The sequence below is a fragment of the Aulostomus chinensis genome, chromosome 14, assembly GCF_037954235.1.
Source record: "Aulostomus chinensis isolate RoL2024-O1b breed Wild chromosome 14, RoL_Achi_v1.0, whole genome shotgun sequence".
In the NCBI taxonomy this organism is placed as follows: domain Eukaryota; kingdom Metazoa; phylum Chordata; class Actinopteri; order Syngnathiformes; family Aulostomidae; genus Aulostomus; species Aulostomus chinensis.
Genome location: NC_141333.1, coordinates 12932722 through 12959578, shown reverse-complemented (window position 1 = coordinate 12959578; position 26857 = coordinate 12932722). Strand labels below are relative to the sequence as shown.

Here is a 26857-nt window from a genome sequence, read left to right as displayed (position 1 = left end):
CATCAATGCAGTTTCACTGTTTAGCAAGATGATTGTATGTTATACTACTGCATTTTTATCCATCTAGCATAATAGACCAGCAGTTCTTGCTTTCCGCCACTTAAAAATCCAATAGTAGAAAAGTACCAGTACTACTATAACCTGAATACCTTCATCTTGCCAAATAGTGACATCACACCGATGTATGGGAAATTAGGTGATACAACTGTTTATAGGTAGTTTACGAAGTATTTACAATGCAATTTAATACTGCACTTACAACCATTTTTATTTCCCTATCAAGTGGTGCCAGCAAATTGTGGTTGATACTACAAGTAGAAAAATGTCAGATAATAATAAATAAAACTTATCAGTTATCAACTGAAATTGGAGCATAAAGGAAGATCAGTTGTAATAATTATTGTTAGTGTCACATTTTCAGCTGTTACAGGGCTACAAGCCCTTTGAGACAAACTGTTTGTGAAAACGGGCTATACAAATAAAATTGCCTTGCCTTGCCTTGCCTTGCATGGGTGGAGTAAGATGCTGCCCCGAAGAAGAGGTCGCCCCCCCCCCCCCCGCCCGCCAAAAAACAATTATTGCAGTTTTTAGGCCTTCTCATGCTTAACAATAATAATGACTCAGTTATGATGGAAGCCTGTAAAGCTGCTGGAATGTGGGTGTAACTTTTTGTAAGCAGACACACTGTCACTGCCTGGAACTCGGTTCAGCTGAGACTGACGGAGGTGAGCCAGGGAAACACAAACACTAATGAAACATACACACTCATCATATGACCTATTAAAGAAATCCGAGTTTGTCAAATCTTTATGAGAGCGAATAAAAACATAATTTTTCTTATTTTGTCTCGACTAAATCAGCTGCTGAGTTAGGAACATTTTCCTCTGTCCCATTACAGGCCTCAGTGATAAACCATCCATCCACACTGACGTACAGTATCTGTTTCACGTCCTTATAAAACCAGAAACACCACAGAGACAAACCCTCCTGTCAAGATAAGTCCTCAGGATATGAACCAGCAAGCAGTGTCACGCTCACTGTCTATTAATGCTGTCAAACTTTCCATCACTTTTACTAACGCACAAGGCTTTTAATGTACGCACCCAGCTCATATAATCCCAAAATAAACTCTGAAAAATATTACATAATGCAAACGCAGAGAGCAGAAGAGATGCTATACACACACACACACACACACACACACACACACACACACACACACACACACACACAACAAATAAAACACAAACAAGGAGATGGGCAGTGAAGACGTGCCACTCAAGATATGTGACGGATGGCTTCTGGGCGGACGCGATGGTGGATAAAGGCAAAGGCAAAGGATAGGAAGGCAGCTCCGAGAACAGTACAGAACACAACAGCATGGTCATTAACTCAAAGCAACAATGATGGATTCTTACTTGAGAGGTGGGTGGAATATCATTGTATCATTTTAGCCACAGGCTATTTAAATGTTTGACATAAATTATTTCTTTGACTTCTTAATCTTTCTTTCTGTGGGAAAATACCACGAACTGAATTTCAGATTCATGAAAGAGCATAAGAAAATGTGACAGTCTGTGGTTCACATGTACACAAGTTGAAATATATCTCTCTCTTTTTTTATAAAAATTTTGCAGGCAAGTTGTGGATGACATTCCTCCTCACGCTACTGCACGCCACCTACAGTACCTACAGTATTCCCTGCCCTAGCAGCTGCCTGTGCAGCAAAAGAGGTGGCATCATCTGTACCGGCGACATCAGAGACATACCGAAGCCGATGCCGATTAACACGTTCATGCTGATGCTCAACATCACGAACATGAACGTGATAAATGAGTACAGCCTGGCCAACATGACGCTAATGTTGCGCTTCAGTCTCACCCGCAGCCATCTTCACACCATCCATCCCAAGGCTTTCTACGCGGCGCCGCAGCTCATCTCCATCAAGTTATCGTTCAACAATCTCTCTGTCATTCCCCCTCGAGTGTTTAGTCCTCTCACTGATCTGGAGCAGCTCCATTTAGACAGAAACCAGCTCGAGACCCTGACTGCGGATATGTTTGAAGGACTTTCTAAGTTGAAGGACTTAAACCTGAGCTTCAATAAACTGACAAGTGCTGCTTCAGTGGTTTTCAGTGAACTGACTAACCTCAACGCTCTGAACCTTGGCATGAACCTCCTTACAAAGCTTCCACCTACTATCTTTCACTCCTTGACCAAACTTAACCAGTTGGTAATCTACAACAATGAGTTGGAGGAGCTTGATCCTGGGATCTTTGATGGACTTGGAAACCTCAAGGACTTAAGACTCAATTACAACAAGATTTCCAGTCTTTCCCCTCAGGTGTTCTGGAAGCTGAGGAAATTGATGATTCTCACTCTGTCTTCCAACGAACTCCAATACATCCCTGAAAAAAGCTTTTACAACATGCCTAAGCTTAGCAAGCTGACCCTTTACAACAACCCCCTGTTATCTCTGCCAGACCAGCTGATGGGACATATGCCCGACCTCAGAGAATTATACCTGTTTCATACAAATCTCACCACCGTTCCTGGAAACTTGTTTGCGAACATGTCTGGGTTGCTGAGACTTAACTTCCATTTAAATTACAAGCTGAGGGATTTGCCTTCTGATCTGTTCTGTTGTCTTCCCAACCTTCAGAAACTCTCGCTGAAATCCAACGACCTCCATCGACTGGATCCGCGTCTCTTCTCAGGACTAAGCAATCTAAACAGTTTGTATCTCAATGACAACAAGCTGCAGAACCTGCAAGGAAACATCTTTCAGGACCTCGGGCAGCTTTCGACACTTAGTTTGATGAATAATCATCTCACAACACTTCCAGAAGATACTTTTTTGTCAAACACTGTTTTGCAGTCTCTTATTCTGAGTGGTAACCCCTGGGACTGTACATGTAGTTTCAGAGGTATAGCAAGATGGATAAGACATCATGAGCACCTGATTGCTGACAAAGAAGATGTCAAATGTTCCAGTCCAGCACACCTAAAGGACCAGCCTCTTGCTTCTCTACGTGATGGGGACATCGATTTTTGCAACCTTACAAAAGTCCAAAAAATGTATCCAACAAGACAAGACGAGGAACTTGGATCAACTCAACCATTCACAACAGCAAGCACTCCAAGAACCCAACCAACCAGCACCCCAACAATCATGCTTCCAACAAAACCAGCTTCCCAAAATACAACACCATGGACACTCCTCTACGCACTAACCAGACCAAGTGAAAAGTCTCTTTTCCCAACCACGACTTCCTCTGCTTCCCACCTGTCACGTCCTTTCTATGATAAATTGGTTTTGGAAGAGCGGCCCGAGTTTGTTCACCACAACCGTTATAAGGGCTGGGTGTACGTGTGGTTTCTGCCTTCACAAGCGGCCATGACTGGGTTCCACATGTTCATTCACATCCTGCTCGTGGCCACAGGTTTGTTCCTTATTCTTGCCACCATGTATGGCATGTATCGTTTCAACAAGATTACAGAAGAGCTGAAGACGGAGTTTGCATTAATTTTAGAACGACCCAACATGTTATCAGGTCTGGAGCACATGAGAGCATGATAAACTTTTCCTTTTCCTCTGAATTCATTCCATTGTACTGAGATGGGTTTCCTGTTGTTGCTTAGGACAGAAACTTGGAATAAGTTAATAATAAATAAGTAAATAAAAATATGAACCGGTCGTCTAAACCAGTTGTCTAAAATATAATCATAATAATCCAGATGTTATAAGAATCGGACCATTGTAAATATTCAAAAAAGGCTGACTTTTTTCTCTCTCTTTATTTACATGTACATTGATGTGGTCTGTTGTTCATTAAGATTAAGTTTCCATCAATAAACTGTTCCAAAAAATATAAATTTGGTGTAGGAATATTTACAGCAATCCACATATGTCTGCCTGTATTGTTGCAAATACATTTGAAAGAACTCGCTCTGAAACATTTGTCTGCTCTTATCTGCATCTGCTCCTTCTTGGAAGTGGATTCTTTCCCAAAGGGACTCTCCTGTACAGGAAGACTAAAAGTTAATAACAGGAAGCTCAAACTTATCTGACATTGCACAAGGTTTTACAAAACAGCCCTCCGCATATTTTAAAAGGCTCCAATAGGAGAAATTCAAAACAATATACACCATTTGCTTTTTCTACTGGTCTGAGTTTACACTATTACAACAATCTTTTTCGTGAAGTTGTATTACACTAATGACAATTCAACAACGTTCTCTGATAGTAAAACAATCAAAAACATTCAACCACAGCAGCTTAAAAGCTTTTAAAGCTTTTCCAGAATGACAGCGGATGCCATGAATTCCATGAGAAGTGATTGGACTTTAAAACAAACAGCAAACAAAAGAGGATGAAATACTGAGCAGCACCCAAGTTCATTGCTATGACAACCGGTGATTAGGCCTTTCCAGTAGGCTGAGTTCTCTCAACAGCGGGTATAAACCTTCGTATTCGCATGCACGCATGCTCTCTCTCTAACACACACACACACACACACACACACACACACACACACACACACACACACAAACACACACACCACAGAAGGAGGACATGTGAGTGGGGAGGGAGAAAATTTTACAGTGGGGGTCACAAGGAATGTTTGACCACAGTGGAAAAATGGAAAGAATAAAAAAAATCAGTTTATCCACAATTGAGTGAGGAAAAGTTTATTGGTTGATGATTAATGATTCTTCCAACATTGTTATGTTCGTCTACAAGTCAAGAGTCAGAGGTATTTTCCATATTTTTAATTCAGATCATAGTAAAAACTTACAGCTGTAAGTCCTTCTTACGGTCCTTCTGCACCCACTTATGAATAGTTACGCTGGCATTAACGATTTTAACTTTTAATTTAACACATTATTTTAACTAAGCAACCCCCATACGACACTTACAACTTAAGAATGTGACAGCATCTCTTTACATATTATGAAACAAGGCACAAACAAGTGGTTCAGTCTTGCACCATCACTACCTTATTAGGCCTTTTTCACAGCAGAGTAAACGCAGGTGTGACAGATTCGGTTGATTATGGCCCCGTTGTATTTAGTGCCACAGCCAAACCACAGAACTCGGGTGAACAATGCTAGAGTCTTGGCCCACTTTAATGGAACGGAGCCGCGGTTAATTAGGGGCAAATTAAAAAACTGGGTCTATAATATGAGTCTGGTTTCCATCTCTTTGTTAAACAAATCTTTTGAAAGTTTGTAAAAAATGGGGGGGGGGGGGCAAATTAGGTGTGTGTCCATCAAGTGGTGGGGGTGGATAAATTAGGCTAGTCATGTCAGAGGATAGCATGGCAAAGCTCGCTCATATGGTTTGTGATAAAACATGGAAGAAGTAGAAGATACGAATTGAAAACTAAACAAGTAGTCGCCCTGGCAACATACGCATTATTATGCATAAATCTCATGGATGAGACTGAGGATTGTTTTGTTCTCCTCATCGTTCCTTGAGGATGTCTTGTTGATGCTACCAGCCATGTTGCTGCGTGTTTATGGGGAAACCAGAAAGTCACCAGAAAGTCGGTGTTGGCTACCCCCTTTTCCAATGCAATTCTTCAAAATGGGCATAAAAACAGGAGATGGGTTCTGGCTACGTTCAGGGAAGATTAGTCTTATTTAAGTTTTGAAAATGTGTGTGAGCTCAAGACATGAAAATTACATTTTTCAAGAAATTTGGGGGGAAACTTAAAATCAGAGGGCAAAAGAGCAAATAACACTTGCGCACTAAACAATAGTGAGGTATGCTCAGTTTATGAGTGAGACTCTATGTAGCAAGTGTAGATGAGGCAACACGATACTTGATTCCAACCTTTAATTTGAAAAACCCAACAACTCTAAAATTACCCTCTGTCTCTGTCAACTTCTCCATTTATTCACAGAACAGGTTGATCGCCAGCTTTGATTTTATCGGTCCTATTTAAGCTGTCTTGACGGCCATTTACAAATACTTTCGGTAGAAAAATGATCATTTTTCAGTGGTCTATACATCTAATGGTGTCTTTACTGGAGCATCAGAGAAGCACGTTTACTGTTTGAGTTTCGTGTGCAGCGTTAACGGTCTGTACGTGGCTGTAACTCCACCCTCGCTATCTGTTCTCTGTGGTAAAGACGGAGTTTGTTTAGGTTGACGGAACAGATGGATGCACTTACAACCAGGCAGGAATGTTTTAAGTAGCAGAACAACAGGGCAGCTGGTTCCTGTACTGTTTTACTGCGGAGGCCAAGGTTTCTTCAGGAAAAAAAGCAAAAAATATTTCCTAAAAATAGATTTTCAGATCTACCTGAGTTTTGATGACATGACTTGTTATATTGTATATTCTCTAAAGTGCACAAGAAGAAGCACTACATTGTTCAGCCGCAGTCAGAATTTTATTTCAAGTTGAGCCATTTAATTTTTTTTGCTGCTTAGTGGATCAAATGTTCCAAAGGTGTAAAAAAAAAAAAAGAAAAGAAAAGCTTTTTGTAAAATCATTTGGGAATCTGTAATCCCCTTAACAATGGATTTGTGATCGCCACATCACCCAAACATTAGCTTATAAACATAGCAGTGAAGTCTCGCCTGACATACTTGACACTTTCTACTCCCTCCCAAACAGGAATGTATCACAAATCACAAACAAACAGGAAACACACACACACACACACACACACACAAAACCAAGCTATTGTCTTTAACCAAACCAAACTCTCATCCTTCTTGTAATCTGATCTCCTCAAGTGCAGCACAACTACAATTCCTTTTCGCTGGATGAAAAAAGGAAACATAATTTTTGAAAACATATGGTTCACATAAGATCACGCAAGCCTCTTACATGCATGTGCAGTTACACACATGAACACAAACCGGCATCAGGCACAGCATAACACCAGAAGGTGGGGCTTCCACTTACCCAATCCCCCCACCAGCACCACATTTTGCAAAAATGTGAGTGTGAAAGAAACAAGGGGGGGGGGGGGCATGAGAATGAGCAGTCAGTGACACCAAAGCCTCACTCAGCGAACGACCTGCAGTGTTCATGAGCTGATGAGGGAAAATCGAGTGGTGACAAAGATCAGGAAAATGTGATGTGTGAGAGTCCTGGAAACTTTCATTAGAGGATTTGTGAAACTGCGGAGGAAGGAAGGACGTACAAAAGAGAGAACCTGACCAAGTCCCTGTCTGAGTTCATTCATCATCAGGCACCACTGACGGTAAGTCCTGTCCTTGCTCATAGCTTTTTACCAGTATCACACTTATCAAGAGGGGATTGGAGAGAACATCTCAGGAAGAGCATTTGTCATAAATAAGGAATAAAATCATTATTACAACAAACCTTTGGTTACTGGCATTAAAAACTGAAAATAAATCAGTTTTTGATTTTGCGAGGCAACATTGGTCTTCATGTCGAAAACTGCGGAGGTTTCAGTACATAGATTTGATAAATGAACTGTCTTCTGTTTAGAAATGTGCTTTATATCAGATAAATGGACAGCATGTCAGGCTGGCAGCTAAAACCTCATCCTCATATAAACTGTGAATTAAATCTTCGGACTCGAGTTTCTGCTCTCTGGCACAACTTAAGCCGTTCATTCACAACTTCTTTTTTATTTCATGACAGACAAAGTGCTGATTCTTCAGCTATGGTAAGGCACGGGGGAAAAAAAAGCAAAGCAATTAATGGTGAACTGGAAATGCTTTAGCCATTACATTGTGCTGCAGACCATTCCAGACTGTCCCAGTCTAGAGCAGACAGTGGTTTTTGTTGGACTGGGATGCTATAATATAAACCAGAGAGGAAATGGAGTTTTGATGTGTGTTTTTTGTCAAAGAGGAATATGACTAAATTCATACTTGTTGGGAATTAAATCAGGAGAGATGCTACGTAAGTCTGAGAGCCACGAAGCCTTTCTTCCTTAGTGGAAAGGGTCTTCATCTCCAATGGTAATGTGACATCTGTCATTGCACATGGATCACACTGAAGAAAAAGGAAGTTGATATGAAACCAAATGCATGATAAACATCTTGCAAGAGTGAGAAGTTATAACCGTCGTAATTTGTGGGAACTGGAGCGTGAGCATGGCTGAGAACGAAGAATGGCATGATGTGTTTTTAAAAGTACACTCATAAAGATTGTGTCACAACAAAGTCTCAGCACTCCTGCAGATGAATGCTGGCATGAGCATGAAATATATAAAAAAGGAAGTAGCTGTGATGCACTGCGGTGCGTTTTGAAAGATGAAATAAGGGCCAAGACAGAAATCTGTTACCTCTGAGACTGAGCTCATCGAATTCTTCTTTAGAAGGTTATTTCCTTCACCGGACTCGTTCAGCACTCTAAATGCGCCTCAGCCACAGAGAAACCGCTCATGCTTGCCAACCTTAAGTCGCAGAACTTTAAATGGATTTCTAAGGAGAAGTAGGTCATTATGTTGGCACAGCTTTGTCGTTGACATCTCCCGTGCCATAGCACACGCTGAGCACATTCTCAGACTTGAAGATGTTCTGGAAAGTCTGTCGTATTATTGAGATGTAGACAAAACACGGGAATAACGTGGCTTTTGGAAGCAGACTAAACAAGATGTTCATATCAAGTGAACACATACTCAGCACTTTTGGGAGTCACTGCTGAGAAATACAACTTTTCAAACAACTGCTGAATTGCTGTAGAACACAATCCCTGGATACTTCGTTGGTCCTGTTGGCAATGCTAACAGGCAACACTCCATGCCGCAGGCAGAAAAGTACAAAACTGGATTTTCTTCTTTTATGGTTAAAACCAAAACGCTGAGTCTACAACACGCACTGTTAATAATTAAAGTGGCATTTAGTATAATGGCGATTTAATGTCCCACAATCTCCTTTGTGGGTGTTTGTGCAGGGACGACAGATAAATAACCACAGTTCTTCTTTTCCTGGCTTGGAAATGGGTCACCCCTCAGTAACCCTTAGAATGAAAGCTTGACTTAAAGAGGTTCCACAGTGATTTAGTTTTGCACTTCAAAAACATTTGCAGACTTACAAAAAGCAAATTAAAGCAGTAGAGGCCAACAAAACCTGAGCTGTAGTCATGAATGTAGGACGACCTCCAAGAACACTAGACTTTAGGTAATACAACTAGGTTCAGTATGCAATCACACACACTAACAACGTTTGTAGCAAATCTTTAAAACATACTGGCTCCAAGTCAGAAATCACTTATTTACATCACAGGTTGTATATAAAAAAAATAAAACAGTACAAATACTTCTGATGACTTGTTGATTGACTTTGATATGGGAAATTGAAAGTTACAAAAAAAGGATTTACTACATAATGAGCATGATATTTTCACAAATCCCTGCGATTGAAGTTGTGATACTCAATCACTTTTGAGTTTAACATGGGTGTTTCTTCTTTTTTTAAGGAAATAATGGACCTGCCGCTGACCCTTCTCCTGCTCCTATTTCTCAATTTCCTCAGCGTTGCTGTTTGGGGGTGTCCGGATGGGTGTAAATGCCAAGAAACCACAATCCTTTGCAAAGACCTCTCAAACTTCCCCACAGTTATACCATCACCAACCAGTGCCCTCTACTTCTCCAACTGCAGTATCTACTCTTTGAAACCAGAAGACCTGAGTAGTTTCTCTAACGCTCTTGTCATCTTTGTGATTAAAGACACTGTTCTGAGGGAGGTGCGTCCTGGCACATTTGATTCTACCTTGAACATAGGCTCCTTAGGGTTTACTGGAACAGAACTTCAGGATTTACCAGAGGCTTTATTCCAAAATCTTCAGAAGCTTGAGAATCTGAATCTGAAGAATAACAAGCTCCTCGTGCTCCGTCCAAACTGGTTCACTACTTTGACAGATCTGAAAATGCTTGATCTCACAAAGAATCTATTCACTTCTGTACCTGTGGAAACTTTCCATCCCCTTACTGAGCTGCAATATCTTGTGCTTGCGGGAAACAGTATTAGTCAATTATCTAGGGACACGTTCAAAGGGCTTTCAAAACTGAAAATATTGCGGTTAAACAAAAATAAACTGTGGGAAATCCCCAGTGGACTTTTGGATAACCTTGGAAATCTGGAGGAATTATCTCTACAAGACAATCTCATCACTGATCTCAACCATGACCTGTTCTCCAAGACTCCAAAGCTGCAAAAGCTGTTCCTCTCCAACAACAGGCTCACATCTCTTCCACAAGGGATCTTCCTAAACCTGCCCCTCCTTTCCCAGATCTCCTTGTATGAAAACCAGCTGCAGAATCTTGGTCCAGGGGTGTTTGGACCAATGGCCTTGCAGGACTTGTGGCTGTATGACAACAGGTTAAGTCATGTGGAAGATGACACCTTCAGGAACTTGACCCAACTGCGTCTCCTGGTCCTCAGTCGCAACCAGATTAGCTACGTATCAACAGGGGCCTTCAGAGGGCTGGAGAAGCTGGGAGAAGTATCGCTTCACACCAATCAGCTCACAACTCTGCAAGCTGGGACATTCCAAGGTCTCCCCAGCCTGGTAAACATTTCCTTGGAACACAATTTCATCAAGTCTCTCCCTGTTGGATTCCTCCAAGGCCTTAACCAACTGGGTGAGATAGACCTGCACAACAACTCGCTTTCTAACCTACCACAGGAAAGTTTAGATGCCCTCTCCGTGGCAAAAGAGATACTTCTTCAGCAGAATCCCTGGAAGTGTGATAAGGATATTCTACCACTTAGGAACTGGCTGAGACAGAACCTATCCAAGACAAACCAAAGCCTTGTGGTGTGTGAAACTCCCTTTGGTCTGACTGGTGAGGAGATTGCTCTGCTGACTGATGAGAACTTTTTACCTCTGAGTTCTACTGAGCAGCCTGTGTTGACCTCAACTGAGAAGAGGAGAAAGCCCAATACCCCTCCAGCCAGACGAAGCACTTCCTCTCCCGCATTGAAGACTACACCCTCCTCGGAGCATGACGGGGTCACCAGCAGTGGACAGGGAGAGGAGGGAAAAGTTACAGGTGATATGTCCATCATACTTATTGTCATTGCAGTGGTCGCCACTGTCATCATCAGCACCGCCATCATCAGCTGCATGTGCTGGAGAAAGAACAAGAGAGGAAGGGGAAATATAGGAGGGAGGAATAAGAACTCTGTGCTGTAGACAGGACCACACAACATCAGCAACCCATGAACTTTTGAAGCCAAGGGAAACTCCTCACTGATTACTGCGGTTTACTTGGAAAATGTGGAGCTTAGAAGTGATTGTACAACCTTAAAGGCATCAGAGAGAACATTTACAGCTCCATTCATCAGTTAGAACATGCAAGTAAACCAATTTGCTTTTTTAATCATTAGCTTTTCATGTTTAATGATCATATTTACGAGGCAGTGTTCTTCTTCAAGTGTGCTGTAAAAGGAAACAAGTTTTTTGCTGAATGTAAACACAAATGCACTGAAGCATGTGCTTCTTTTGGAGACAGTCATTAATTTTGTTCAACAGTTCTGCAACATACATTCATTCATTTATGTTTTATTTTCCAGTATCATTAAATTCCGTTTGATGGTGACATTTTGTGCTAACAATACATTTTGCTTTCTTTATTTGGACTCCACTGTAACTGTTTATCTGATTGTTTCCACATTTACAATGGAAAATGTTATAATACATTGAATAAATGCACTACTTTTAGTGAGAGCAATCTAACATGGTCTATATAATTTACTCAAATTTGCAAATCACTTTCCCTCTGACAAAAAAATTATAGTTTACAAAAAAAATGGATTTGAATCTTTATTAAAAACGCAAGTTGAGTGGATGTTCCCAACAGAACATTAAATATTGTTGTAAATTGAAAAGAAAAGAAATGGGAGCAAAAAAAAAACCAGGAGTGCAAAAATTTTACAAGTTCTGTGTTTACAAGGTCGGTTTTTGCAGGACCAAGTGTGATCACTGAGTCATGACGTTGCGCCACATTTACAACTGTGATACGCCAAGTCTTTCTGAAAAGTCCTCAACATGGGAAGGAAGCTCAGCTTGAACTTAACACCTCTGAGGCTGCGTCAGCTATGAACTGTAAAGTTATCTTGCTGCTGTTGTCTTCCCTCTTGGTAAAAATAATGTGGAAGACTGTCAACTCGGAAAAAAAACCCTCCAAATCATGTTTGAAAAAGTCAGTAACTATATTCTAGGAAGTTAACACATAAAATCACTGATCTCAAACAATTTGCTTTGTTTTCTTTCATTTTTGCTGATACAGGCCTATAGTTTTACAACTGCTGCTTACTCACTGTGTACATGGTGAAAACATTTTCATCCTCCACGCTTAAATACGACATTTAATTCATTTGATGCTGTTTATTTCATATAATATCAAGGATTGATTGATGCTGTTCTAATGTTACTAATAATAAAAACTGAGACAAAATATATACGTTTTAACTTGAAGCCATGTTGTGGAGCAGTGCAGTAACTTCCTGACCCATTAAAGGTCCAACTCTTATCTCAAGCAGCAGAAGTGGGTTACAACACGCCTCTGGTGGGTGGCAGCACGCTGCAAGCCTGCTGGCCAACATTGATATAGATGATTGCTAATGAGACCACCCTTGTTTGCGTTTCCCCATGGCAGCAACAAAACCTCCGCTTAATTATGGAACAGAAAACTATCAGGTAGGCAAAGGTTTTTTTTGGCATCTAATTGTACAAATAATACATGGATTTAATGCTAGCATTAAATTTAAAAGATAATCTAAACAAGCGGCACGGTGGTGCAGTGGTCAGCACTGTCACCTCACAGCAAGAAAGTTCCGGGTTTGAGCCCCGGCTCCATCACAGGATCTTTCTGTCTGGAGTCTGCATGTTCTCCCTGTTCCTGTGTGGGTTCTCTCTGGTACTCCAGCTTCCTCCCACAGTCCAAAGACATCAAGAGGGGACGAGGCTGATTGATACTCTAAATTGACTGTAGGTGTGACTGTGACTGTGAATGGTTGTCTGTCTCTATGTGTTGGCCCTGTGATGGACTGATGACCTGTCCAGGGTGAACCCCACCTCTCGCCCAAAAGCCGCTGGGATAGGCTCCAGCCCCCCCGCAACCCTTAACAGGATAAGCGGGAAAAAAATGGATGGATGATAATCTAAACACTTTTTGTTGATTTATTATGAGACATATTATGATTAATATCTAATGGACTTAATTTAGAAACTAATCTATTGCATTTTCATTTCTTTTCAAAGTGAATAAACATGGGGAGAGGAGAAATCATTCTCTTCATACTTTCTCTCTTTATCCCCCCACTGACCCTCAATGATCCATGTGGCAAGGATGCTGACTGCGAGTCAGAGAACAAGGAACTATTTGGAGCCTCTACAACCGCTATCCCATCAAACCTGAAAGGAAATGTGACAAAAGTTTTCTTTATGAACAGCAAAATCAAAACAATCCCAAGTGCAGCCTTTTTTAACAGCACCCAGATACAAACGTTGGAGTTCATGAACACTGAGACCGAAAGTATTGATCCAGAAGCTTTTGAAGGTCTGGTTAATCTCGTAGAAATTGAAATCTCTGGCACACTGTTAACCTCAATCCCATTAGAAATTTTTAAAGATCTCAACAAACTGGAGAAAATTACACTGAAGGCCAACAAGATCCATAATCTGGAGAAAGGCTTATTTGAAGGTCCTAAAAACATAAGAGAGATCCATTTGCAAAACAACAAGATCGAATCCATAGAAGATGGCACTTTTGATGGTCTCGACAACCTCTTGGTTCTCAATTTGGGTAAAAACAATCTCTCAGCTGTCTCAGTCGACTGGTTCTCAGATCTAAACAAACTGCAAACTCTGAGGCTTTATGAGAACCAGCTGACCACCGTTCCTGAGGAGCTTTTTCGAATTTTACCAAACTTGAGGGAAATTGGCCTGCAGGGGAACAAAATAACAGAATTATCACCAAATTTATTTCCACATCGAGCCAAACTGACAAAACTGACTTTGGACAGTAATGCCCTGATTAGTTTACCTTCAGATTATTTTGTTGGCTTCCCCAAATTGAAGACACTGACGCTACACAACAACAACCTAACAAGTCTACCACCAGTGCTTTTTGGAGGAATAAGTAAATTGACTGATTTAAGTCTTAGTCAAAACCATCTCAGCGCGCTTCCAACAGGAATATTCAGCCCTCTGACAACATTGAAGAAGTTAGATTTGTCTGAAAATCACTTCACTACTTTGTCGACAGACTACTTTGAAGACCTCAACAAACTCACAGAACTGAACCTCCAGTACAACAAGATAAAGTCGCTGGGTTCAGATGTATTTAAAAAGATAGCATCCCTGACTAAGCTCAAGCTATCGTATAACAGCCTCCAGACTCTTCCCGGGGATATCTTTGAGCCTTTAACAAAACTCCAAGCCGTTTACCTTGATGGCAACCCCTGGAACTGTGACTGTAATCTGCTAAATCTCCACCTCTGGATAAAGGCGAACTCAAAACTGCTGTCAAAATATCCGGTTATCTGTAAGAATCCAGAAGAACTGAGAGGTCAAGAGATTACATCATTGATAGAGGATCAATTTATTTGCCTTTCCACCACAGCCATACCAACAACAACCATACCTACAACTACACCAACAACAACCATACCTACAACTACACCAACAACAACAACCTTACCCACAACTACACCCACAACAACCATACCTACTACTACACCAACCATACCTACCACTACACCTACAACAACAACCATACCTACAACTACACCTACAACAACAACCATACCTACAACTACACCAACAACAACAACCTTACCCACAACTACACCCACAACAACCATACCTACTACTACACCTACAACAACAACAACAACCATACCTACCACTACACCTACAACAACAACCATACCTACTACTTCACCTACAACTACACCAACAACAACCATACCTACAACTACACCAACAACAACCATACCTACCACTACACCTACAACCTCACCCACAACTACACCCACAACAACCATACCTACAACAACCCTACCTACTACTACACCGACAACAACCATACCTACAACAACCCCACCTACTACTACACCCACAACAACCACACCTACAACAACTATAACTTCTACAATTCCTTCAACTGTTCCTACCACTAAAACCATACCCACTACTATACAGACAACAACAATCATAACCACCACTGCTCTACCAACCACAGAACTAACTACCACAACACCAACCACCACACGGCCAACTACAACTACCACCCTCTCCCCCACACCAGTTGCAACAACCACCGCTTCTCTGCCAACAACCATACCTTCTACATCTATGTCCATGGCACCTGCAACCACTCTGTCAACTTTACCTCCCACCACTGTAAAACCAACTACACCCACAACTACGACTTCGCCCACAACCACCACCCTCTGGACTACCAAACCAGTGATCTTCACCTGTCCAGTGGAACCAACCGCTGAGGGCTTTTTGCCCTCCTTCATGCATGATGACAGAGAAAAGCCTCAGCAGTGCAAATCTCAGCTGATGATCTACACCTTGCTGCTGCTGGTGGAGGTCACCTGCACGCTGGTGCTGGCCAGGTTCACCCTGACTCTGTACCGACTGCTCCAGCGCAAGGAGTGGATGCACCAAGGGATCAGACTCACCCGCTTCTCATACAAAAGAGAAATAACCCTGAGGCCTCTATGAGAAGTGGAGACCAAGGGGCCTTAAACATCTGGGCTGGTTACGAAACAGTTCACAGGTTCGATCACCAAGACTGGAATGTGTAAGTCCATTCGGCAAGATTTTTGTGTTAGGTGAGTTCACACCAAACATGACACAAATTTTGCGTCAATTTATTTGCGTGAATTTGACCGCTGGATCATTTGTTTTTATTCCAGTCATTCACGCAAACTCTTTCCCCTGCGAGGAGAATTTATTTCCGCCATTTCTTTCCATCATCAGCCATGGCTGACGTTATAACCATTGCTGGCTAGTACCTATTGTGGAAGTCCCAAATATGGCAGCGTTCGGTTTTCCACTGTATCTGGATCCATGGCATAATCCGGAGGCGCACACAGCCGGGTGAATTTCACTGCTCCGGGAACTGCACCAGGACCATGGCTGTTTCCAGCGGTACTTCAGGCTGACGAGGACCCAGTTCGATGACCTGTTGGCAAGGATCGGTGCCAGGATATCACGGTTTTACACCAACTACAGGCGCTAGGACCATTGACACCACTGACTCCAGGGGAATTTTAACGCTGATGGGTCTCTCGACACAACATCACATGAATTTGTCGCTCAAGTTGAATATTTTCAACTTACTTATAGACGCGAAATTCGCGTCGCGAAATTCGTGCCATTTGCGTTGCATTACGAGCGTCATTCACGCTGCCTGGCGAGTATACACATGGATTCGCATCTATTTGCCTCTCTACATAGACTTTACATGTAAACAACATGCGAAAAATTCACGTCGCGTTTGGTGTGAACACAATTTAACAGCTACTAACAGAGGAATGAAAATGAGTGGGAAATATATAGTTGTATATTGTGAGCTATGCAAGTGCCTATTCTTAAACCTGCATTGATATATTTTTTCAAATATCGTTGCTGCAGAAAAAAGCTGTAAACCCACATTTTCACCAATAAAAATGGATACATTTGCTAGCAAATATGTGTTTCCAAAGAAAATCCAGCAAATGTTAAACAAAAAACATTCATCTGAAGTTTTTTGAGTGGCCATATTATTAGCATTATGTCCAGGATTGATTAATGAGCGCAAAATCAGTCAACAGCATCAGATTTTAACAGGTTCAACGTTTGACTGTTGTGAAATACCAAAACAAGTTTTAAATTCTGAAAATTACAAAAAAAAACAATTTACTGCTGTACTTCCCCTTTGATCCAAACATCCAAATATTCTCTTTTTGTCCCAGAGAATACGATTTTGTGTGTGTGTGTGTGTGTGTGTGTATATGTGTGTGTTTTTAAGGTTTACATTGTTTTAATAATCACAATGCATTGTAAAAAGCTTATTTTTTGTTGCTGCTAGAAATGTATTTCTCTCATCATATCTACAGTGCAGCATTTGGCCAGCAGGGAGAACTAGAGCTCTGCCAAACCTCACTCTCTGTCTCACGCTGAGGATTTTCTCTGCAACTTTACTTAACAGTCAAGAGTTAGTTAACATGTGTCTACAATTGAGATGACATTCCTGGAGGGCGAATAAAATATGAAAGCTTGTTCCACCAACACTACTTTCTTTCTTACTTTCTTTTATTTATGTTCAGGATGACCATTAAAATAAGAAATTATTGCCCTTTTTCCTCAAGGTGAAGGGATATTAACAGCAAAACAAATGAATCAGACAGTTCATAAATTCATAAAGTGGCAGAGTTGAAAAGCAGGAGCATGGGATTTGTGGTTGGTGGGGTTGTATGTCTGACAGCTAAAGGTTAAATACATTAATTAGGCTTTTTATTAGAGAGCAGCATTAGAACGGAACAGTAGGCCAGATTCATTAACCCAGTCTGTGTGCACACATGAGAGTTTCTGCATGTATGTGAAAAATATAGGGACCGAATTCAATCAAAAGGGGGCGTTCTGATACTGTAATGGAGGAATGATAAACACACTGCTTCATCAGGTTGGATAGGATGTAACGCTAAATTAAATATGATCGCTAAAGTCAGTTTCTTAACGAAATAATCACAAGCCTCATCTGAGCGGAGGCTGCCTGGCACTGATGAGACCAACATGTTTCACATGACCCAAATGCAAGAAGTTGAGAAAGCCAAAGAGTTGTGTTGTTAAATATTTCATCTCACTCTAAATTGCAGCTAAGTGTAAAGCATAGCGAGCTTTTGTTAAGTCTTCTCCTGCGATGTTGCATCACAAATCTATTCTTGTCTCTTCATGGAACGAGCAGCCTTATATCTTTATTATTTATCCAGTTTTGAGAAGCTTGTGTATTTCAGACTACTCTGTTCTTTGTGATTACAGACAAAGCAGGTGCAGTTTGGGGACTTTGTGATCGGTGCCTCAAAGAGCCAATTTAAAAAGAATTTAAATAAAAAATGAAAAGGCAGTTGAAATCATCCATCTAAACACTGAAATACTCTTTGCGGAGCTTCTTGGCAGCTCAAACAGTTCAGGATATGAAGAGGAATCACACTGCATTATGGGACAAGTTTAAAAAGGTCTGCTTGGGGGGGGGGGGAGGTGATACTCTTTGAGGGACCATTGTGCACCCTTCAGTCCACTGTGTGAATGATTTCACTTTCTGGCCTCTTGAAGAACAATATTGAACTTCTCAGGAAATACATGTACCTTTGAGTGTTTTTTAGAAGTGTGTAGAAGTGTTACTATAAAACTGTTTTTGTCTCGTACCTTCATTTTTGAGTGGGCACTGACTGCTAGGCTGGCTTTAATCCACCACCACTGTCCCAATCCCAGGAGATGCTTCACAATCCACCAACTCTAATTGCCACTGGCGCTGATTATCATTCCGCAATTTTCAACATAGGCATCTTTACCAATATCTTGACTTTGATTCCAGTTCCTCAATGATACTTCTTTTTTTCCAAGTACCAATTAAAATCCATTTTAAGAAAATGAAAATGACATCACGCATAACCTTACAAATCTCCAATTAAGTTTTGATCTCCTTTGCTATTTTTCACGGCTCAAAATGTTTCATGACACAAAAATACGATCCAGTTTACTCAAATGCTTATTTCATTCTCTTTTTCTCTTTCAACTTTCATTTTAAGTTTCAGCACATTTCCCTACGCAAACCAGTTTTGCAACATAAATAAATAAATCAGAACTTGGAGGTTTTGAAATTTGGTATTGAATGACAAGACATCTTTTGACATTCAATATTTTTGGAGTGATTTGGTCACAATATAAGTATTCACAGAAAGACTTTTTGGTTGTGGGTCATTAGGACACGCTGAGGACGTTTTGTGTCAGTGCTTGACTTTTCACTAGGCCATGTTAAGTTTGTCTTGTTACCTTATTGTATCTTGTAGTAATATTACCTCTGATTTACATTTTTCTATTTTCTTCTCATAATTAATTGTGCTTCATGTAAAATCCGTTATATTTCTTTCGTACTTTGTTCACGATATTCATACATGTTCAGTATCAGCTGAGGTTTTCAGACTAGAAGGATTTGACCTGTTATCTCGATGACAGGCGAGCGCTCAGTATTATGAACGACTGTCGCTGACGAGGGAGTCCGATGACCTCTGTGTGAAGGCTGTAGAGGTTGATGAGTAGGTTGTTGCGGGAATTGTTCCTCTGAGTTTGTCGTCGCCTAAACTCTGATTATGTTCAATAAATGTGAATGAACCTTCATTTCAAATGTTTAATACACCTGTGGCCAGATGCAAGAAAGTAAATGATGATGCAATAACTTTAAACTTGTGTTTATCTTTCCGCAGCGATCCAGGTCAGCCACAAGAAAACCAGGTGATTTAACTTCTCATCCTGAAAATCCAATGGTTTTACAGCTCTACAGTTTTCAGCCAAACGACCCTTTTGTAAGTGCAGAAGAACTTGTCATATCCCTTGAAGCCTTCTGCTTTTGGGCAAGTCCTGCTAATGAGCCTGAAATGGAGCCGAGGAGGTAATTGTGTGTGAAAAAGGCAATGTGCTGAGGAACATAAGAGGCCATAAGTGAGGAGGAGCCCATTATAGCTAAACGAAGGCATTTCAACTGGAAAATAGTTTGCCATAAGCAGGCTGATTTTTGGCCGGATTGTACAGCTGATTACCAGAGGTTAATGACCAACAGAGGCCTATTAATAGAATAGAATATGTGAAACATACGATGGAGATGTGGCTGACGGAGTGTTGAGCACTCCATCATCATTCCCTGCCACATTATGACAACAAGATGAGGTAAAACTTAAGGTTACAGAACAGAAATCAAAGGTAAAAGTTGCAAAAGTCAATGTTGAGATGTACTTTTTTTCCTAATTTTGTAACTGCTAATCTATTTTTCCTCATATTCACACTTTTTGAAGAAAATATTTGCCTGGGAGTACCTGCAGAAAAGAAATTAAAGGTAAAACATCTCTTAGTAGAAGACCCTCAGTTTGTAGCTGTCAAAATTAAAGTGATCAAAGTAAAATAGAAGCTCCAAATATACATACGGGGCTTAAAAAAACACATTTTAAAGAGCAACAAACAAACAAAAACTTGTAACAAAGCCTCTCCTCAACCACACACTGCCAAAAATGTCTGTTTTCTATCATTTTTAAAACTGATTAAATTTTTGCCAAATAAATACACCGCACTATTATTCTTCCCAGTGTTGTAAAACTAGTCTTATCTGACATGCAGACCGACATCCTCCCTTGGCGCATGGATTCAATCATTACAGCTGCCCACCAGCTTCCAGGTTTCCCCCAGAAACCTTCTTCTGCTACCTGTTGATGTGAAAATACACACACACACACACACACACACGCACATCTTAACATGAAAAGAAAAATAGATTCTGATGTTTTTTTTCCTTCTCTAGAATGTCTTCTTCTTGCTGTGCATATGATCACAACAGGTACATAGCGGAGGACTTCTGCCTCTTACCTGTGGCTAATGTGTAAAGTTTATTGGTCAGATAAAGGTGTCAGGCATTGTGGCATGAATGTCTAAATCAAAAACAAAAACAAAAGGTTTTCATTCGTGCATATTAACATAAGTATGGTTTGTGTGTCGCACACTCCCCTGCAGCTCTTTAAACCACCTTCTGGTATTTTGCTCTCAGTTGAAAGGTTTTCCTCTTTTTTTGTGTGTCCATCATCAGCACACTGAATAGTTATACAAATATTTCAAACTTAAAAGAAACAACAACTTTCATTAAGATTTTCCGGTACATCTAATTTCCCTTCAAAGATGACTTCTGGGTTTTAGTCTTTTGTCAGTTTCTTTGGTTCTTTTGTTTATCAACCTTCACTTCTTTCACCTCAAATTGAATATTGAATCTATCATAAGCCTGTAAAGAATCACATCATATGTTATTTTATTGTTTAGAGGCATCACGGTCCTCCTAAATACAGAGGAACATCTACAGTAAAGTTCACGTGTGTAAACGGAGTATCACACAGACACAGCCGAGGGGCAGCGCCGGCCTCTGGTGCTTGAAAACTCAGCCTTCCTGGCTCTGGTGTCTAACGCCTCCATTCCTCAGCCTCACCTCCCACCCGAGGAGTCTCCAGCAGTGCCAGCTGAGTCCAATCTCTGCCTACCAGCTGCACCCCTCCAGGCAGGCTGCAGTGACGTGGGGCTCGGGTCACCATCACACCTTCTCTCTCGCGGCTAAAAATGGAACCTGTCAGGTACTGATACTTGTCATGGCGGAGCAGTGGACACAGCACAGCCCAAATATTCTGAATATTCTAATTTAGAAGGATGAATGCACAATCCCTGGTAAGTGTTTTGCAGTAACAAACCAATGCTGCATGAGAAACCATGAAGTAGTCAGTCCAGATACGATTAATGGAGCAGTTATATGGTCAGGGGTTATCACCGCTGTAGCTGTGTGAAAACCACAGATATCAACAATCACCTGCAGGCTTGTCCAGCAACCTTTGCTCATCAACACGATCGAAGCAGAAACTAACTCTGATGAAGACGCTGAAATTGTAGAAGATTGTAGAAATTAGTTGAACTATGAATATGTCATTCAAGTATATTTACGAGTATGCACTAATGGTAAGGTCATGAGCTTGAGCAGCTGCTCTGACATGGATTGGATTTGAACTCCGGGTTTGTTTTCATCCTTTTTTAGAAACAAATCTGGGAAACTGTCCTCAGCCTCCGTGTGCAATGTGTTTAGAAACTCACGTGTGAGGCTGCTGAAGTCCTCAGGTTGCTTCAGTAACGTGTAGTGTACTCGCCCTCCTTTTCCTCCCTCACATTCCTCATTCTGTTCTGGAGTAACCCCCCCAGAACACGTAATTCTGGAAGAAGAGCAGAAGACTCCCCTCTTGCCCTTTCCAATGATAATTCACCTCTTACATCAACAAGAACATTTGCTTCCCCGTTTTCAAGATGTGTACCAGTCTACCAGTCATCGTCTCCTGTTCACCCTGACCCAGGAACTCATAATTCCAGTCAGGAGGGTTAGCCAAAGGGGGTTCTCACCTCTCTGTAACTTCCACCCCCGCAGGATGCCATAAACATTCGTCTGGCGGGAAAACTCAGGACCACCAGATGGAAGAAGCATTGCCTGATCATAAGACTGTTATCTCTCTCTGAGTGCACATGTGCTTAAACATTCCAATATTCCAACTGTTTAAGTCAATAGGAATGTTTATGTGATAGAAGACGTCTGTGTCACTGCTAAATGAAGTACAAGAGTAGGAATTTATCAACGTCCATGGAGGAAACCTGGACTCTGTGTATTAAGTGATGTCACCTTGTAACTGAAGTGTGTCACAGAATTCCTCACTTCGTTCTCACACACACACACACACACACACACACACACACACACACACACACACACTCGCACCCAAATACACTCACACAGTAGTACACATGTACTCACACACACCCACACCACACGTATAACCGTGTTTAGAATGTTTCACTGTCTGTATTTGTCAAGCTTTCCTTGCCTCTTCACTGTCATTGTCATAACTCTGAGCAATCTTACTCTCTTGGTGAGGATTGCGATCTGTTCAACCAGTTTAATACATTGATATCTGAGAAGTATTGGAGATGGAAAAGTGTGCTGATTGGCCAACAACCCCACACAGGTCAAAGGTCACTCCTCCGAGGCAGACCAGTTTATTATAATAGTCGTGACACCTTCCTTTGCTTGGGCCCTCTCTTCCGCGCTTCTTGCTTCTGCCTTGTTGCGCGAGCTCCTCCAGCGGCTGGTCCGTCTCTCCCCCTTTTCTATTCCACGAATTTTTGTTTCTTTGTTCTTTAACTTTACATGGAACTTGTTGTCTTTCCTTGCAACAACTTTCCCTTTAGCAAAGTTTTTTTGCCTCTCTTTCATCTAAGTTCGTGAAGGCATCGTTCTGCATAGCGTCTAAATTCTTTATTTTATATTTTTATAATTCATCATCGATTGTGGCTCACGGTTGCTATACTATTGACCTCACATGAGCCTTGAGTGCCCATCCTGGCCAGTGGAGAGAAGCCACCTTGTGCCTGGGAAGAGCAGCTTTGTCGAGACAGCCAGCAGCCTGAGACCAGACGGTAGTGATTCAACGCGCTTCCCTTCTTCATCGAAGAAGGGAGCCACGGTCAATGAGGCGGAGGCTTTGGAGGCCGTCCTCCCACCTGTTTGTTGGAGAGGTATCGTACATCAGTGGGAGCATTCCACCTGAGAACGTAAGCTGGTTATGTTGGTTTTTGTGCTGTTGCGATAACAAAGATCAGCGCTGCATCTATTCAGGCCTCAACTCCTCTCCCACTGCCAAACTCCGCCTGGCTCCGTTAAACTTGGTCAGCCTCCATTCAGTAGTTTTAGTCGGTCACTCTCGTTCATCCTGCACACCTTTTCACCTGCCCCTTTGTCGTCCGCTTGAAGTAAGGATAAATCCAGGCTAATTCATACCTGCTTCTCAAAATGTGCCTTAATTGCTTTGCTATAATTATTACTGTGTCTTCAGTGCTGTGCTTTCTTAATTGTATTAAATCCTCTTAAATTTCCGAGAAGTGTTCCAACTCTCTCTCTCTCTCTCTACACACATATATATATCTCAACTGCATCAAACACTGGCCATCTCACAGCAGCCTGCATTGCCATACAGCTCTCACTGGGCCGACCACTGCTTGGTCTGGGTGCCGGCACCACATTGGTGAGGTCCTCCTGAACCAGGTTTTCGCAGACCTGAAGGTGGAGTCATCACGCTCACCAGAGGTTACGTTCTTCACACGTCCCCCAGCAGCGCTTTGGCACTGGCTTTGGCAAGCCAAAGTTCCCCACCCTCTTGCCAACCACCAGCTTGGCCGACCTCACCAATACAGATTGCTGGTTTGGGATGCATCAGCTGCACATTGATCCAGCATTTCTGTCTCTGGATGTGAATACGAGGGTTACTCTTGGGTGGCAGGTGGGGAGACTGGTGAGGTTCAGAGTTCAAGTTGCATTTCCTCTTTCTCTCCCTGGTGATGTTGCTGAATGGAGTGGACTCTGGCACAGCCTGAGCAATTAGGATTGAATTTAAGTTAATGTTAGCTCTTATTCTTAGGCCCTGTGAGTTGCTCGTGAGTTAGCCACTAGGGGGGGTTTGTTCCTTTCAGTATGTCAGACAGTATTGCCCCTTGTGTTTAATAATAAAGAGTTTAAACTTTATATGTGTCTGTCCGAAATCCATCACTGCTGCACAAAACTCAGGGTAAGGCTACGTGAACATGTCCCAATGACTGCCATTCATTTTGTCTATAGGACAAATAAATGAAAAATCTTGAAAGTTGAATTCTGAGAAATGCCCAAGTTGCCCAAAGGGCAAACAAACTAATTTTACTTTGATATCCCTATAGAACAGCAGTACTGTATACAAGTTCACTGAACTCAACATTTTCAGGTCACCTTTTTGGCAATTAGACTCAAAATTGCACATTTTTCGAAATTTCACAAAAGTTTGTGTGTTAGGTGGCACCCCTAAATCTCAATGGATTTCCTCAAAACTTTGCAAAAATCATTTTTTATGTTAATTGGAACAAAATGCAATGCCAGCCAAATTGATACTATGAAATTAAAATTTCCCATTCAAATTTGATACACCCTAATATACATATAAATATATAATTTATATGCAAACAGGCACATAAAGGCATGAAAGGAACAGGAAAAGCCGAAGGTGTCATTGGAAGCCACATCTTATAGAATGTAAAATTAGCTTTAATCTTTACAATGAGGTCAGTTTTCGTAACTACAATTAAGCGCACAACCACTGTCCCTGTACATAATGTAGAAACTGAATTTTGAATGAATGTGAATCATGCCAAAGCCCAAACTGCCAAAACAAGAAGAAATAATGGCCTCAAATAATGACTTGTCAGGATTTGTATGAAGGAATGGTACAGAAATAGCTCTGCTTAAAAAAAGGTCTATTTTTACCGTGTCCTCTTTTCCATGTTTAATTTTAGTAAAGAATTACTCTTCCTGGTGGCCCAGGCAGGCAGAGCTCTCATTCATCTACACCAGGGTGTTGCAAATATTACAGGAATCATTGTTGAGATGTTGCATTAAAATTTAAACTCTCACATTCACCCGCACGTATCCGTTTGATCACTCAGAGGGCAATTTATGTCAGGATATTACGGAAAACTCTCAGATATTTGGGGAGCTTTTGAATGATATTGGAATAAAACACACCTGGAATAATGATGTCATTGATCTAATGAGATGTTTCACCTTCGCCGTGAGCCCGCCCCCAGTTGATGATGCGGCATTAGCCAACGTGCAGGACACCAGAGAACACTTTACCACTCAACATCAAGATTCATGGGAGAAGCGTTTGGCTCCTAATTGGCCATTTGCAATTAGAGCAATTCTTTCTCTTCTGTTCTCTTCCTCACACAGGACTGCACCAGGGGTCAAAAAAACTGAGCAAAGGTTTGGGTTTAATTAGCATAAAATTAAGTATACTGCAGGTCTCAATGTGACCTATAGATATGTCCCCATTGTCTACATTCTAAAGTAGCTGACAGAATCATTCCTGTCGGTGCTACAATTACTCGTTTACAGCAATAATAATATCAGTGAGTTGAGATAAAAGAGGAGAGCTACAACATTAAACTGCAGGAGAGGCTGGTAAACGTTTATGTTGTGCAGTGAAAGTTTGATTGCAGTATTGGATCTTTTTATTCATTTGCGTGGTTTGTTACGCGGTTTCATTGCACTGCTATCAAAGCGAAAAGCTGCAGGGAGAGTTAAGAGCGTGAGCCGGAATAAGATCGGGTTTCAGAAGAAAAGATATGTTCATGCAAAACATGCCGAGTGAGTCACTAATCTCTCGACGCACGCCCAGAGACGCCACGGAGTCGCTGAGGAAGAGTGAGCGGCAACATTTGTAGCTTTAAGCATTAAAGGGAGCGTCGACATGTACCTCTGCACGGTCCAATTCTATCACCTAAACGAAAAAGAACAAAGCGCTGAAGCTTGTTTACAGGTTCTTGTGTAAATGTAGTTACAAATAAGATTCCTAATAAGGCTGATCAGTTCTAAGTGTGGTCACTGTTCAACTTTACTAAAATATTCAGAAACTTTTTTTTCAATTAAACTTCTTTGGCATCAGTCCATCCCCCAGCACCATCTGACTGGAGTGAGGCAGCAAACACGGCCGCTGTTGCAATAATCATCATCGTCCTTTATAATGAAGTTGCAAGACCTGCAATTGTGTATATGTATTTCTATGATCTAGGACATGATAATTGTAAAAGTACACATATCAGTTAGAAGTCTATTTGATGATTAATATGCAGTATTGCTATTGGACCCAGGAAAAAAAAAAACAGTAGCATACTATTTAGCATCTCTGTATGTATGTCAGCTCTCTACCAAGCCAAGCACTGTACAGCTGAGACAAACATCAGACTCAAGTCATGATCATTTGGTTCACTAAAATATTGATTACTACGGGAACTTTAAATCACACTCCATAAATAGAAATGAGCAGTTGCTGAAAACCATCAAATCAGAGCAATTCTCATCAACTCCTGTAGCCAGTTTCCAGAAAACAGATATACAGATAATCAGTGTTGATATATTGATATGTTCAGAAATGACTGACGGCTGGACACAAACACAAGGCAAACATGTAACAAGTATTGTTCCATTCATCAAGGCTCTTAAAGCACAAACCATCAGAACGTATACAAAAACAAGTACATAGACGCAGTACTGT

The 26857-nt window shown here is 41.3% G+C and overlaps 3 protein-coding genes across 7 annotated transcripts; all 3 read left to right on the top strand.

Moving 5' to 3' along the window:
- The first annotated feature begins 1219 nt into the window (after positions 1-1219).
- On the top strand, positions 1220-3907 carry LOC147249785 (uncharacterized). Its single transcript, XM_086225331.1, has 2 exons — positions 1220-1425; positions 1638-3907. The coding sequence occupies exons 1-2, from the start codon at positions 1404-1406 to the stop codon at positions 3575-3577; spliced, it is 1962 nt and encodes a 653-aa protein (XP_086081457.1). The 5' UTR covers positions 1220-1403; the 3' UTR covers positions 3578-3907.
- Positions 3908-6982: 3075 nt separating this feature from the next.
- lrrc15 (leucine rich repeat containing 15) lies at positions 6983-11666 on the top strand. The gene is made up of 2 exons (XM_086225337.1): positions 6983-7221; positions 9414-11666. Exon 2 carries the CDS (start codon positions 9420-9422, stop codon positions 11130-11132), a length of 1713 nt encoding a protein of 570 aa, XP_086081463.1. The 5' UTR covers positions 6983-7221; positions 9414-9419; the 3' UTR covers positions 11133-11666.
- An 831-nt stretch (positions 11667-12497) lies between these two features.
- On the top strand, positions 12498-24115 carry LOC147249783 (uncharacterized). Of its 5 annotated transcripts, none has more exons than XR_015119358.1 (3): positions 12498-12638; positions 13203-15756; positions 19424-24115. XR_015119358.1 is itself a non-coding variant. In XM_086225330.1 (3 exons), exons 2-3 carry the CDS (start codon positions 13212-13214, stop codon positions 15675-15677), a joined length of 2334 nt encoding a protein of 777 aa, XP_086081456.1. In that variant the 5' UTR covers positions 12498-12638; positions 13203-13211; the 3' UTR covers positions 15678-18150. The 5 variants fall into 5 exon arrangements, 2 of the variants coding, with proteins under 2 accessions (XP_086081456.1, XP_086081455.1); XR_015119359.1 differs by lacking the exon at positions 19424-24115 and adding an exon at positions 15936-18147 and having other exon boundaries at positions 13203-15787; XR_015119357.1 differs by lacking the exon at positions 19424-24115 and adding an exon at positions 15872-18147 and having other exon boundaries at positions 13203-15787.
- The last annotated feature ends 2742 nt before the right edge of the window (positions 24116-26857 follow it).

Excerpts from the sequence above, each read along its gene's own strand:
- LOC147249785 (XM_086225331.1), top strand. The coding sequence starts at position 1,404 with ATGATGGATTCTTACTTGAGAG. Across the intron at positions 1,426-1,637 it reads GATGGATTCTTACTTGAGAG|GCAAGTTGTGGATGACATTC; the intron begins GTGGGTGGAATA and ends AAAATTTTGCAG.
- lrrc15 (XM_086225337.1), top strand. The coding sequence starts at position 9,420 with ATGGACCTGCCGCTGACCCTTCTCCTGCTCCTATTTCTCAATTTCCTC.
- LOC147249783 (XM_086225329.1), top strand. The coding sequence starts at position 13,212 with ATGGGGAGAGGAGAAATCATTCTCTTCATACTTTCTCTCTTTATCCCC.